This window comes from Plectropomus leopardus, chromosome 15, assembly GCF_008729295.1.
Source record: "Plectropomus leopardus isolate mb chromosome 15, YSFRI_Pleo_2.0, whole genome shotgun sequence".
Taxonomy (NCBI): Eukaryota; Metazoa; Chordata; class Actinopteri; order Perciformes; family Serranidae; genus Plectropomus; species Plectropomus leopardus.
The window spans coordinates 27,356,453-27,372,673 of NC_056477.1; the positions used below are offsets into that span (position 1 = coordinate 27,356,453).

The 16,221-nt window shown below is 38.5% G+C and overlaps 1 protein-coding gene across 1 annotated transcript in view; it reads left to right on the forward strand.

Annotated features, from left to right (window-relative positions):
- Window positions 1-16,221, forward strand: part of LOC121954897 (stromal membrane-associated protein 1-like) — a 177,380-nt gene that overhangs the window by 86,508 nt on the left and 74,651 nt on the right. Inside the window, exon 8 of the mRNA XM_042502640.1 lies at window positions 6,173-6,288. Within this exon, the coding sequence (XP_042358574.1) occupies window positions 6,173-6,288 (116 nt within the window). The remainder of the gene's footprint in view (window positions 1-6,172; window positions 6,289-16,221) is intronic.

The window sequence follows — 16,221 nt, forward strand, 5'->3', positions numbered from 1 at the left end:
GAAATTGTATTCTAAATGCATAAATTATACAGTCTAAATGCATCATCTAACTTATAAGTTATTTTTCAAACTGCTGCTGGCTTTTTCTACTCCAAAAAGACACAAAAAATAGAAATTTAAGCAAAGATAGACATAGCTGGGTCCTCTAAAACAATGATGATGACATGCTAAGACTCAAAGAGGGCTTGGAAAGCCAATTATTTAAAAATATTTTTATCATGCATTGTTTGCATCTATTTGTTATTGCTTGCAGGCTTGTTTGTTGGTACATTGCTATATTTCTTGGCACATTACCGACACTAGAACAGTTTAAAAACGCCAGCTGCAATTTGTATCAAGTGCTTGTGCATGCAAGTCCGTCCTTGTGGATGTGCAGAATACTAATAAAAAAGGTACAGGCATAATGAAATTGCTCCATAGTGCTTATTTTGGTTAAAAACTCTACAAGGCACGTTTAAGCTGCCATTTTTTGTCATAGGAGAGCGAGAATCTTAAAATATTGATTTGACCAATTTCTCGTGGCAATAATGAGAGTTACTGTCAGCCTTGCTAACAGGCAGTCTTTATGAATAACAATCAGTCAACTCTTATTAATTCAGTTGTCTGACAAAAATATATTAGTAAGAAGAATTTAAATTGTAAGTTTTAGCTGCATCACAAGTGAACACAGAGTCACAGAGTGCTGGTGGAGAGAAGACAGGGGTAAAACAAGGCTGTATCACTTTCACTCCTGATCACATGTTGGCTGAGTAGACAACCTATTCTCACTCTCAGCTCTTTAAATAGTATTAGTATAGTATATAGTATGGTATTATTTACTCAGAGCAACTGACATGCTATAAAGAGCAAGAAACGAGGTCAAAGTTGAAGAATGGGTCAAACAAGCACATGACTTTCACCCAGGAGACTGCTGTTTGTGTCCCGTGTCCCGCAAATGTCAACTATGAGTCTTAACTATGCAACATAGTCATGAAAGATATGCCATATTATCTTATGTAAGTACAAATGTACCAATCTGAACCCAAACCATATTCTTTTTTCTAAAACTTTAGTACTTTTGTTGCATGAAAATTAACAAAGCAAACCTAAAAGCTTGATAAACCTAAAATTGAAAAAAAAAAAAGTGCAGCAAACTAGCAGAAACTGATATAGGATCAATGACCAAGCATCATACTTGATAATGTCACAATTCTTGTGTTGGGGAAGAAAAGTTTTCTGGTTAATCAACCAAAATAAGGTAAAGAAGAACTTAACAACTCTTTTCTATAGTTCAGACATTCAGATGATGGTATAACAACAAATAATATTATTAAGGAATTAGCGTCCCATTTATTAGCACCCCTGCCTATGAGGTTGGGTTTTGGAAAAAAATCATGTTTGGGTGTCATCATGTAACATACTTAATGTAGAATTGTATATAATATGTCAAAGTACCTAAAAAAAACTTTACTTGGCTTCACAAGAGACATAAACACTGGTCTCCTGGAGGAAAGTCCTGCACTTGATTGACTCATCCACCACCCCAGTCTGCCTTGTTTTCTTTAATTTACTTCTCTTTTTACTTCCATCAGTGGTCATGTGGTCACAGCCTTTACAGTTTCATTGGTATCCATTCTGGTGCATTACTTTTCGTAAGTATATATAGGTACAGTGTTCGAAAACAGCCTGACTTTAAACATGGCCAGATAAACCCCTTGACAGGATTAAGGGAAAAAAAATGTCACTTACTTATGTTTAATTTGAAAAAATAAATCATTTTAATCATTACAGTCTTTTGCAGGCACATTCTGTCGCTCACTTTGTGCAGCCTTGACTTGTATGAAACTCTCACTTCTCACCTAATTATTCAACTCTCAAAAGTGTGCAAATGAAGGCATTTTTTCTGCCACACTTAAAAAATCCATAAATGTGTACAAAGCATCAAAATATTACCATCACAAAATAAACCACTACATTATCTATTCCCCATTTGATACCACTGCCTATTCTGGGAGACCACACATATTGTGTCCTGCTTCCTTTATCACCTGTAAACACACATACTTTACCACTGACAGGTCATTTTGTGTCCATTTTCCTCACTTCTCTCTTCATAATGGTCACCAACTGGGCTTGTGTTCCTTTTTCTGGACCCACTCACTCTCTTTGGGGTTGGAGTGTTTTGGGAAAAAGTGGGTAAGATTAACTTACTTTTGGGTTTATGGCTGCACCAAATACTTCAAAGGCCCAGTTAATTGTAGTATTGACAACATGAAAAAAGCCTGTAAAGCACCAGTTTGATGACTGGGATAATTTCACATGTATGTGTGTAAAATCTAATCAGAATATCGCTTTAGAATCAATGCAGGGCTTAATGGAGTCAGATATTTTACCCCTCATGCTGTGGTCAAGTCCTTCATGTGACAGCCTCCCACTGCTGAATGAGGTCGCTGTATTCATTGAGGATACTGGGAAGCTCTGTATTTGTGTGTGTATTTGTGTGTGTGTGTGTGTGTGTGTGTGCGTGTGCGTGTGTGTGTGTGTGTGTGTGTGTGTGAATGTGAATGTGAATGTACTCAGAATTTGGGGTCTGGGGTGATTACAAAACACACCCCCTCCCTAAACGATGGGTTTGTTTCCATGGTGAAGTGGAGAGTGTTCTCAAGAAGCGGCTCCATCCCACAATAAAGGATGGTGGGCCCATTGCCCGACGTGGCAGTGATGATGATGATGGGCCCTTTTCTCCCTGCGGCTCATTTCCATGGCGATGGGTGAATGAGTTTCGGGTAAGAGAGGGAGGGGGGGTGAGAGTGGTAGCAGGGTGATTGGTGCACATACAATGCCATTTTTCTCTCCTCTGTCTGAATATGTAACAATGTGATTTGCACCTGTCATTCTCTTCAGCCCCCTAAAGCAATAATCACAATTATAATAAGCTGTATTCCTTTAAGCAGCAATTTACAGTGGCTTTAACTATCAAAACAAAAGCCGAGCTCATAAATGACATGGAGGCATCACAAGATGGAAAGAGGGCAAAAAATCAATAGTTTAATTATTAGGATGGAAGATGTCACTATCAAAGTAATTCTTTGAAAATTAGTTTCAATGAGCGGTTTAAAAGGATGTTGAGTGGTCTTTCAGGCCTTCGTGCAGTAAATGGCTTTTCTTGTACCCTGCTGTCTGGTTGAAGGAGCTCAGTCTTGTTCACACTTTAAAAGGGCTAAATTATGGATGTTTCATCACTGTGGTTATATAAATGACCTCTGCTGCTGGCTCTTACACACAAACACACACACGGTTCACTCTCTTTTCTCTTTCACACACTGCCTCTCCTCCCCCATTCTGCCTCTCCATCACTCTCTCTTTCTCTCTCTCAGACTGCTGTACATTGTGTACCGGGGGGTTCCCTGTTCAGCACCATGGGACAGGGTCTCTCTCTGGGCAATACACTTTTTCCATAACAATATTGCAGTTTATACAACTTAAAGATCTGCCATATTTCAGTTTGGCTCATTTGTTCTGACTAAATAAGAGACAAAAACCATCAGAGATAACTCAAAGCTTTAAGTCTAAGTAAAGCAAAACTGAATATGTATTCTGAATTAGTCATGCTAATGAAAAATGTGATATTAACCACCAGAGCTGCAACGATTAATGGATTCGTTTTAAACTACTAAATTTATTGCCAACACATTCGGTAATCAATCAATCTTAGCATTTTTAGGGGGAAAACTTCACAGATTCCAGCTTTTTAAATGCAGGGTTTTTCACACATTCATTTAGTATTGGTGGGCTGCCACAAAAACATCTGCCACCACAAATAATGTTCTAATGCTATGAAATGTATGCGGCGGCGGTTATTCATTGCCACGCACTCTTTGAGTACCTAGCGTACTGTTGTCACAGACTGAGCAGCAGAACGCCAGACGCAGTGTGAATAAAACTAAACTGTTAATCGTGCTGTGTCTAAAAGTTTGCATTCACCCACACTGCACTCTGTTTCTCCTCTCATCCATCGATTTGATCAGATCTGACCAGATCAAAAGATAAATTAGGTAGCCGGCGACTCAAACTACTGCTGAATTTTGCTTGCGCTGTGCTCATGGACCTGCAAAAAAATCCAAATTTCGAGACGGAGCACAGAAAAATGCTAATCATCTTTAAAACGGGAACTCTGTTGTTGATTTTACTTTACCCAGGCTTTAAATTTGACTCAGCCTGGTAAAGATTTCCTTTGTCTTCTTGGGAAAGAAACCATCAAATAAGGCTGACTGTCTGAGTTAAGGCAACGCTTTCACCCTGCTCCCAATCTTCACAGCTAACCACATCCTGACTCCAGTCCTGTACTTAACACACAGACATGAGATTGATATTGATCACTCTTTCTCATCACACTCTCTTAGAGAAAGCAGATATAAAAGTATTTTGCAGAAGGTTACATTTTTTTTCTTGACCTTGTTTTCATTCTTTTTAGCGCCATAGAGCTGAACACAAAAGAGAGTAAATAATAGCACACAAGTGATTGTAATTATAGGTTAAACATCCAGTTACATCGACAGACAGTTTCCAGTGATATACACTAAAGTTTCAAAAATACAACATGCAAATATTTGGAAGACATGGTGTATCAGAGATTCGACCAGTCCACTGTCATTATGTATTTATGTGATAAAAAAAATGGCTCTGTTCATTTGTGTGTGCTAATATGGATAATAAATCCTATTATCATGAAACACAAAAATACTATAATGATGGTTCCGTTCCATTTGAGGAGCCATGCTACATAGTCAACACTCACAATACCAGGTCTCCTGAACTGGCTCACCTGAATGGAATGCAGCCATCAGTAATCAATGCCATTGTTACTTGCACCTGCACCCTTTCTGCCTCTTTATCTCAAAATAACTGATGTGAAAAGGCTGCATTTTGAAGCTTTTTTAGCTCCCTGACAGACCAAATGTGCCTTTTTAGAGCTGTGCAATAATCAACTCTTGTTACTCCAACAGAACTTAAATAAAAACACCCCAAACTAAACCAGCTCTGTGACACGGAGTCATTTGCAATTATACATTCATTAAGTAAGTATTTTTCCAAGGGCAAAAGGAGACGCATAAATGAAATGATTTTCAGGGTGAAGCGAAGTTCTGAAGGAGTGCAGTCATCGGAAATTTTCTTGAGGATGTTCCAATTAACAACCGTGGTAATTGTAAAATGAGTTGTGTGGGGCGTTTTGCACAAGCTTAAATCTTATAAATACCATTGCATATGTATGTGAAGGTCAGACTGATTAATTCCTATTTGTGTCAGTGCTATAACTTTTTACTGTGTTCCTGGCTTCAATAATCCCTCTTTTTGTCTGGCCATTATTTCTTAGTCTTAGTCTTTTAAATCAAATTGTTTTTGGTCTGATTTTTTTAAGTAACTGAATTAACCGTTTGAAACCTGGATCAGTTTTCTTTTGGTTTGATTCATTTTGAAAACATGGGGAAAAGGGCAACCAGCATCTTGGCATGAAATGTCCTGCAAATTGCAAATTGCAAAAAAAAAAAAAAAAAAGTAAAAGGTGACAAGAAAAAGAGATAAAAAAATAATCTTTAAAAAAGAATAATTAGAAAATTATCAAGAAAACAATATTCATGACCACTGTAATTATACATGTGAATATAGATTATAGAAATATATATATTTATTATTGATGTTTTATAGTCATATTTATGATTATATTTAGCACTTTTTCAGGTAATGTATGTTTTTTTTGCTTATGTTTTTGCTAATTTCGGGTCATTTTCACGTAACTTTTAACTAGTGTTGAACTATTTTCTTTTGGTCATGTCTTGTTGGGTTTGTCATTTTCTTTTTTTCTTTTTGCCTTTTCTACATGTATTTTTAAAAGAATTTGAGCCAATGTGCTCAGGTTTAACAGGGTTGTTATGAAATAATATAAATGTTGTATACGTGGTTAAATATACTGCATGCTGAGAAAACAACCTCACCATGAGGTACATTTTATAGCTCTTCTGGAGCTTTCAGTCATATTGCATGATCTTTAACAACTGGGTAAATGTTAAATTTAAATGCAGAGAGAAATCTTTGCTGTTAGTTGATTAAAAAATGTTTTCAAAAGACCTAAAAAGCCAGATTCTTAGTTTTAGGTAATCATCTGTGAATCTGATTTTCTCTCTCTCTGTCTCAGATGCTCCAGAAGGTGGTGGGAGGGGCTCGAGTGGTGCCGCACCAATCGGTGATGAACTGGACATCTTTGGACCAATGGTCTCCAACCCTCTCCCCTCTTCCAACACCACACAGCAGGTAGCAAACACACACACACGGTCTCAGGCTTTCATCATCTGCTTATCACCACAGGCAGACTGCAGCACAGGGAGTCTGCGGAGACTCCTATGATGCAAACACACACACACACACACACACACACACATACACACACACACACACAAAGGCATCATCACAAACATGCCATCTCCCTTATATGTGCAGACGTGCACTCTCTGAGGATTATATCAAAGCAAACTGTCATACACCCTCCCTTACAGAATCAATTTGACCATTGTCCTTCAAAGAGACAAAGAGAGCAAGAGGAGGGAAGAGAAGAGGAACAGTGGTGAACTGTGACAAAGAAGAGAGCAGCTGGGAGTGGTAGACATGTGGTAGGGATTCTTTTATTTTTTAGAATATAGATAATAATAATGTATTTCACTGATTTTTTTATACTTCTGTAAGGTAACTCATAGAATCTATGTAGTGGAGTCAGATTAAAATATGCAGCCCAAATATAGAATTAAAAATAATCAATAACATACATTTTATAGCTGCTGTCTACATGTACCTTTAACCTTACGCAGCTGAATAAATCACAAATGGATAAACTGAATTTTGACTTATAGGGAGAGATTACAAGCATCAAATACATTCAGGTGTATTTGCATTTTGTCACAGTCCTGCAAAACGAAACTAAGAAAAAAATTTGACATAAAGGAATAAATCAAATAAGAAGAAGTAAAAAGAGATTTTTTGAAAAATGAAAAAAGACGAGGAGAAATGGAGGGAGAGAGTGTGGGAATAAAGTGAAGGGAGTTATGTTTAAAGATTAATCATCTGCAATTTTTAAGGTGCAATTTTCAAATTGCGATTGCTGATTTTAATTAAATCTTACATTAGTAACGAGCAGCAGGTGAAAGCTGTAGCTGTCGGCCCCAGTTTTGCAGGATTAAAATAACAACTGTTAACAAACTGGAAAAAGAAAGTCTTGGCTGTGGTCTGGTTCATGTGCGCTCTGCATTTTGGTGACTGCAGGTTGTGTTTTGGCCAAAGATGGTTTTGTGGAGAGAGAAACACAAGTGTAACATTTTTTTGTTGAAAAAAAAAGCAGCATTTTTAAATGGTGTTGAAAAAGAGAGTGGTGAACTTTTCTATAAAGTTGGTCCAACAGCACTTGTTGTATGTAGAACAACTTTATTGCATGACCAATGCATTTTGGCTTGTGGCCTTCATCAGGGCCCGCAGCCTCGTGCCTACGTCCGAATCACAGCCGTGATGATATACAGTACAACATCACTTCCTCTCCTGTGATATTGCTTAAATAAATCCTAAAATTATATCTGAAAATTAGTAAGTAGCCCATGCTAAGTAGGCCGTTGTGTGTGTGCTTTTTTCAGTGTCGGCTGAATTTGATATATTTTTGTAAAAACTAGCGTACTTTGATTGGTTTGAATAAATGAACCTTGCCTCGGCAGACCTCAAGAAACAACAACAAACAATGTCATCATTTCATTTGATCCTTTAGTGTTGAAACATAAATAATAAATTTGTGATTATGATTATTATTATTAAGTGGTAAAAAAGAACCTTGTTCTATACAGAAAATACAAATACAGGTCTTAAAAAAAAAAAAAAAAAAAAATCAGCTGAAAAAATGAAGTGATGGCATGATGGAGATGAGCCGAGATGTAGCTCTGTGCCCAGAGAATCTGCAGCCATTTTGGATGGGCTTCATATTCTGGGTAAACAAAACAAAACAAAACTGGCTGTTTGTCTGAATAAGAGGAGAGAAAAACGAAAAAAAAAGAAGATATTTGTCCGAACTCATTTTTTCCGTCCTTTCTCTGTCAGTCCCTCAGCAGTGAGTCTCAGGGGAGCCAGTGCGGCTGCTTGAATTAAACATTTTCAAGGAGCAGTGTTGAGTTTGAAATGCTGTTGTGGTCCCTCAAGCATAGCCTTTGACCTCGGCTCGGCTGGAAATGAGGACAGACACATTCATGCGGACACATATATAAACTCTCTTGTTTCCCACAAACTCAGAATATGCATGCCGTTGCACACTTCTAGTGAAGAACTGAAGAAAACACATGCTGAAAACAAACAGGAGACACAATATGCATTTCAAAGAATACACAAACACACAAACAGACTCAAAGAATAAATCCACAGTGACCCAGTCGCGGTTAAAAATTCATTCTTTCACTTTCTGACCTGTCCCTAAGTTTCAAATGTTATATCTTACTCTCAAATACACCCACACGCACATCTCCGAGTCTCCCGGGACTAGAACAGTCAGTGACTCTTTGGGGACCCAGGCGTGATGAACAATTATGGGCTGCTGTAACTGCAAGCCCCCCCTCTGCCCCTACTAGCCTTCCATTTACCTCTAATCTCCACTCCATGCTCACCTCCTCTGTGACTCCATCTCCTGCAGCTCTGTGTGTGCCTCGCACCTCTGCTCATCTCCATAAATCCATTAGTCCAAAACTCCCCTTCAGTCTTCTCTTTCCTCCCCTGTGAAACCCTGCAGTGGTGACAGGTGATGTGAGGTAACGCCGCACATATAGTCCCCTTTTTGTTCAATTAGGAACACAAATGTTGGAGATCATTTTTTGTAGGGTTATGCTCATACTAGGGATGGCCATTTTAGCTAACTTTCATGTTCAAATACTCACATTTAATTGTTACTTGTATTTGAGTACTAGCAAAAAAAAGAAGAAATCTGAAGTAATAATGGCAATGTAAATTTGCAGACACCATAAAACAATGTCAAGAAATTTGAAATTTACTCATAGAAAAACCAGGCTTTAATTAGCCTATTAAACTGTTAATTCAAAGTTAATATAAGAAATAAGCAAACTTTCTGTTGCATTGCAGCATTGAAGGACTGTCTCTGAAATCTGGAGTCCTTTCCTCTTGGTCAGCTCAACATCTGCCCAGTGAGCACAAGCTTACACAGCAGTAGAGGCATACATCGGGCACCATACCAACAAACTTGGCTGCATGGTTGCAACAAACTCACACAGACTCCAAAACGGCTTGTCTCTGTCCTTGAACCCATTAATAACAGTTAGGTAAGGTTAGCCGTGTGATGCTAACAGTTAGCCCTGTCAAACTGTGTGTATGTGTGCAGGTGGACTCTCACCAACTGTTCCCCCGGTGAAGAGCTCACACTCCTGCAGCAGTAGTCTTTGTAATAAATTTCCTCTTTGCAGGGCGAGGAGGTACTGAGTGAAGCAATACACTGCAGGCAGCTCTTCAATGAAATACAACCCCGATTTCGAAAAAGATGGGACACTATTAAAACTGTCAACTGACAAAAAACTAGTGGTTTGACCTAAATTGTAAAAAAAAAAAAAAAAGTTACATTGACATGAAGGAGGTAAGGTGGTGATTAATCAATGAATATCAATCGATATCAATGCACGTCCAAATCGAGCACTCCTACCCATCCTTAGTTTAGACCATATGGTATTTACCACAAATACTAGTTTCCAACATCCAAGTTGTAATTGCAACTGGGAATCTAAGATTTTTGTAACCTCGAGCTTATCAAGCTTGTTTAAGCGCTTGAAAAGACAAACAAATATGTATGCCTCACTTTACCAAAAGTCTGCCAAGCCAAACATAGAGCCACATTTTCAATGCACATTATTTTTAACCCTCACACTGCAATCATACAACAGTGTAGGGTTGTCTGATGACGTTAAGGCAAGTGCATGTCATGAACATAGGAATCTTTCCATCTCTACTATCTATCCCCTTTGACTTGAATGCAGCAAGACTGGCACAGAGTGTTTCAATTGCGTGTTCTTACAAAAAGTTTGTGACAGAGTGACCCCTTGTTCAGTACTGTACCATTGGTTGTGGGTAGGTTTTGTTGGAGACAAAACAGATACAGAGAGGAAAGCTTTTTTGGCAGAGCGGGGTTATATAAAATTGGATGGTGCGGCACAGCTAATAGCTTTCTTCCTTTTGGATCCTCTAGTTCTGTGTGTTCCCCATAAAGGTCAGCACAGTCAGGATGGTTCTGAATCGACCGTCTGTGATTGTCCAATCATAGCTTAGCACCAATAACAAGGCAAAGCAGGTCTGCCAGGTTTTGGAATCCTGTACATGCCAAGTGTGCAAAGGGTTATAATGCTACAGTGTATGTTCATATTAAATGTGGTGAAAGTTTCAAATAATGACATAAACATATTTAAAAGTAATCTATGTGAGCACAAATCTCAGGCTTCAGATGGTTCTGAATACCCTTTTCCAACGTTTTTTTCTACTTTCGAGACAAGCTGATGTCAGCTCATGACAGATTTCTCCATATGATTATCCACTCCAGACGCAATACTGCAGGTGTTGACATTACATACACTACCACATGTAGCTATATGCTAATGTCAGAGAATCATGTAATCTTGGTTGTTGTTAATTTCACCAGATTTGGAATCATATACCTGCTGGAACACGTAAAGATTTTGGTTTAGATGCTTTTTGGTGCTTTTTCAAGGTAAAAAGTGCCACCATACTCCTATACAATATCAATGCAGAGACACTATGAACGCGGTAGACCTTGAAACTCTCAGTAATGAGAGCAGACTGAACTTTTTTTGTGAAAAGGGTTTAAAGATAGAGGCACCAAAACACAATAACTAATACTTCTTTCCCACCAGATTTAGCGTGTGCATTAGTGCAGGTTTTTAAAACATGGGGAACCCCGCTAAATGACTGCATTTCCATTGCCATTAAACACACTGCTCCAGCATGAGTCTGGCTTTCTGTCAGCTTTTGTGTATATGTGTTTATGTGGGTTGTTTTGTTGGTGTGTCCATGCGATGCCACAGACAGGCCGGAGAACAGGTAAACCGTAGACAGCAGCAGGGACAGAGGTCTCAGGTCTCAGTTTTCAGTGGTTTCTCCTCTTTCTGTATCTCTAACTCATTAAGTCACTCTTTCAAACTCAGTGCAGTATTTGGATTGCTGTTACAGCGCTGCATGGGAGGAAAGGGACAGTAATTAGTTACGGCACGTCATTGCATCTCAACGTTTAAGGAGCTCAAATTGACACCCTCCTGACACCCTGCTAATAATGTTAGCATACCTAGCTAACTAGTTACCCACACTTGTGACCTATTGTTTCTTCCATGCCAACAGTTAGCACTTCATTAGCATCACTGGGTAGTGCAGAACTCCCCCCTTTTCCAAACTGAGTGTGTGGAGGGCAGTGAAACATCTGATCACAGCCTGAGCAATGTTAACTTTAAGACATTGTAGTTAATACTGCTCCTTTATTTCCATGTTTTCTACGTAAGCTGGTGAGGATGATGACATTCTCTAGAGACCTATTGGCTGTTACCTTCTCATTTATTATAATAATAATGTTTATAGCCATCAAATGCATAATTCAAATTTCATAATTCAAAGCTTTTTGCGTAGTATCCTAAGAGCCAGCTGGACACATTAAAAAGCCAGAGAGTGTTCAACCAACTCAGAGGGCTTATGGTAATTAGTAAGGTAGCTAAAGCTGGTGAAATCTAATATGTTTGATGGTAGACTAGAATTGAAAGTTTTTGTTTTTTGTTACTTTGTACTTTGTTTGAAATTAAGGATCCCACATTTTCAAAAATTGCCACAGATTTTGAGTGGTTATTTTGAAAGTGTTATCATTTTAAACTGCATGTGTGAATAGGTGGATTATTAGACATGGCCCCTCGTACAAACACCTTTTTTGTGGTAATTTTGTCCCTGTTTGAATTCATTTTGTGTCTTTTTTATGGTCACTTTGTTTCTGTAATTGCTTTGCCACTTTTGTTGTTATTGTATGTCTCTTTGCAGTTACCTTGCATCATTCCATGGTCTTTTTGTGTCTTCTTGTGGTTGTGTGGTTTTACAGTTATTATGTATCTCTTTGCAGTTGTTTTGACACTTTTTGTAATTCTTGTGTGTGTCTTCACAGTTCTTTTGTATTTCATTGCTGCCTGTTTGTCTGTCTTTGTGATCATTCAGAGTGTCATCCTATTTGGCATGTGTTCATTTGAGTGACATTTTGTAGGTGAATGCCACCTTCCCTTTATAACTGTCTCAAAAAAACTGCAGCCACTTTTGGAGTCAATCAAATTTAGAAATTTAGCAAAAGACAATACCAAAGCAATAAAAGCTACAGGATTTAATTGTTTGGCAATGTTAAATACTGTCTGGCCATTATCTGTAAACTTTCCATTCCATTCCATTCCATTCCATTCCATTCAATTCAATTCAATTCAATAAAATCAGAGGGCTTTACACCATACAGCATCCCTCTGTCCTTTGACCCTCACAGCAACTACAGTTAAAGCTCCCAGCACTATAGTATATAGTATAGTACTATAGAATAGTTCTTCTATACTCCCTCTAATGGTCTCCTCTCTTTGCCTACACCTTAGACTATCTCATTTTCTGACATTTTTATGCTGTTTTATTATCTGTATTACTTCTCCCTTCCCTGTCACTCACCATTCATTCTTTCACATGAATATATTTTCCTTGAATCTGCACAGAGTCCTGCTCCTGTTCTTTACCTACTCGACCTTCATATGTCTGCCTTCTTTCTCCTTTTTTTGCCTCCTTCCCTGAACATCCTTTATTCTTCCTCTTACATGGGGCCTCATTAATCAATGTTAGCTATGTACAAATATATACTGTGCAAGCATTTCTAAGCTTAAATTATGAAGTTGGATTCATGCCCAAATGAGCATAAATTCAAATGCAGTCGAGACCATGCCGGTGCTCTGCACTTAGAGGAAATAAGGAAGTTTCTTTAATTTCTTTTATTTTTGGAGTTTCTTTAATGGTTACTAAAAAAGTGAAAGAAATGATGACTAGTATTTGTAGGCTTTTTAAACAAGTATTTAAAAAAATGTATGAACATAACATAGTATAACGAAGAACATGAAAACAACTGCATTCCACCATGTGAATACTTAAAAAGTAAATAAATATTTATTTAATTGATGCATTACTTTGGCTGTTGCAATTTGGGTCGTAGCTGAAGGCTATAGATCATTAATGTAAAAAGCTTAAGCAAGACTGTATCAAATTGTGGTGAAAAAACGGTTTTTGATATCTGACAGCACTCTGACACCAGAGACAGGACTAGAAATTCACACCCATCATGAGCTGCATAATGCATGCTGTTCTCTGAACCCATTAATCATGTCTTGATGCTTACATTTATATTGTGGCCCTTTGGAGGGCCCCTACTCTTAGGCTGGATAGTATTGGATTACAGGTCTAAACTACTGACCCATATATAAAGTATACTGTAAAACAAGCTACTTACACATTGTCACATATTAAGAGTCTCCTAATGCTGTATGTTAAAATGATGAAATAAATCTCTAAGTTTTCGGGTTGAGCGTCTGTCCGTTACATTCTCATGAAGTAGGAATCTCAAGAATGCCTTAAGGACATTTTTTCAAAATTTGGTTTATTTGGACTAAATATTTAACTTATTATATTTTGGTGGTCAAATGTCAAGGTCATCGTGACCTTGCATCTTTCTCATTCTTGCGTACACAGAATCTCAAGAAAACTTTGAGATTTTTATAGATTGTGCACAAACGTCCACTTTGACTTCACAATGAATCGATTAGGTTTTGCTGGTCAAAGGTCAAGGTCACTGTGACCTTGTTTGGCTCATTCTTGTGATCACAATATCTTAGAATTTCTTCGAATTTGACACAAATGTCCACTTATACTCAACAATGAACTAGTTCCGATTTGGTGGTTTGAGGTCAATGTCACTATGCCCTACCAAAACACGTTTTTTGACTGTTCCTCAATAATTCTAATTTTGACCAAATTTGCCAATTGCCAATGTGACGATTAACTGATGCCATTTTATATTCAAAACTCAAAGTCTCAACTTGCTGTGACATCATAATGTTCTGTCAAGGTGCTTTTTTGGCTGTTACTCAATGTCAAACTCAGGAACAGAAGATGAGACATTTGATTTGAGATACTGAAGTGGTGACACTAATCTTGGGTGTCCACCTTAAAACTGTGCTGTCTCTGGAGTTCTTCTGTGCTGCCGAGGAGAAGATGTGTGTTAGCATCCATGTTTTTATAGACATGTAAACTATAAGTGCAACTTGACTGGTGCATGGAGACATACAACTGCAGGGAGGCAACTCTAGTTTTCTTCAAATACTATTGATAATACTTCTGTACTTCTACCGAAATAAGGTTTTGAATGCCGGACTTGTGCTTGTTGTAGTAGTTTAACTGACTTCTATTGATACTTTTACTTACTGAACAATCACAAGTTTAAGCTTCAATAATGCATTGTGTTACATAAGCTAATAAGTTGTTTTTGAAGTCATAATCTGCAAAGTGATGAGTAACTGTAGCTGCCAAATGAATGTAGAGAAATACAAAAAGACTGAATTTTTCTCTTAAAAGTATAGAAATACTGAAATAGAATACCAAAGTACCTCAACATGAACTTCAGTATATGTACTTTGTACCACTTTTTGTCAGATTAAATAACAATTACATACACATTAGCTCCATGGAGAGGCCTTTGAAGTGATGCAGGCTAGAACAGAGTCATTTGATAATAAATAATTATTTAACACTGCAGTGCAGTTGCACTATCTGTTTAAGCCTTGGACTGTCAGGCAGCACTTCACAGACTGCCAGTGATTGCTCTGTGTTGGCTGTTTGATACCAGACAGACTGCTCTCACATGGCCCTCTGCCTGCGGCAGCACTGTCTGTCTTGTAAAATGTATTATTTGAATGTCAAAGAGTACATTTTGTTTCTGTCACAAGTATTCTATTCAGAAGATGGAGTTCACCACTGCTCTCAATAAAAGCCAGGACTTTTTTTATTCATTGTGTATTAACACACCACTGAGTCCAAAGACGTTTCTCGCATGTTGACTTCAAACTCCACCAAAAGTTCAGTTTTTGCACCGGGAGAAATCTTGCTTGTCTTTGTCTGAGCCATGTCCAGCGGAGCGTGGAGACTCTCTGACATTTCCAGCAGCATGAAAAGGAATGGCTGTTACCTCACAGTATGCGGACAGTAACTGCCTCTGCCTTGGTGTGGACATTAGTCTGATCGGTTTGCCTGTAACCAACAAGTCTGGCAAACTGATGGCATGTGCATGTTTCTGTTTCCTAAAGGGCAGAAACAAGTTTGATTTATGTGACCTTTCCTTTGGGACCACAATAAGGTCAAACTCTGAGCCTCTTGACCCCTGACTCCCTCAGACTAGGGATGTCAGTTTTTGTTAATTTTGGGGCATTAAGGCAAAAAAAAAAAAACACTGCAATACTGCATTGAAGTTCAGGAATTGGTAGATCCTGCCCACCCTATAGGTGCTGTCACACTCCTTGTATTATGTTGTTACCGGCAATGTTTCAAACTGACCCTGTTCTTTGGAGTTTCATACTAAAGTCACAGATTCTGTTCGGCCGCGTTCTCAGGCAATACTGCCATGTCCGCATGTCAGGCTGCTGCGGCAGGTGCCATCCAGCCATGCAGTGGCATATAACAACACTACAACTGCTTCTGTCCAGCCATGCTCTCAGCTGATGCCGTCCAGGCAGGGGTGTATCAGTGAATGCAAACAGTGGCTTTTGGCATTGGGATTGTACACCAAAAGCACTTTCAAAGCGGCGGTCTTTGATGATTGTTGGATGAGAATGGGCTGGGATAACAAATAAGTGGTTGTCGTTGACATCCTTCAGTCAGACACAGAATTTGCTGTGCAGATTCATGCTCCTGTGAGGAAACTCCATGAACTTACCTGTAGCACTATCATTGCCGTGTCAACCTTTTCTCCCACTTGCAAGCGAGAAGTGCAAATAAGGGCACAGTTTTGGCAGTCAATGCACTTCCACCTAACCTTACACACAACACATACAGAGGGCTGACTTTGGGATTCAGCAGGCAGATATTTCTTTACAGCTGTGATTAGCTGGGTGC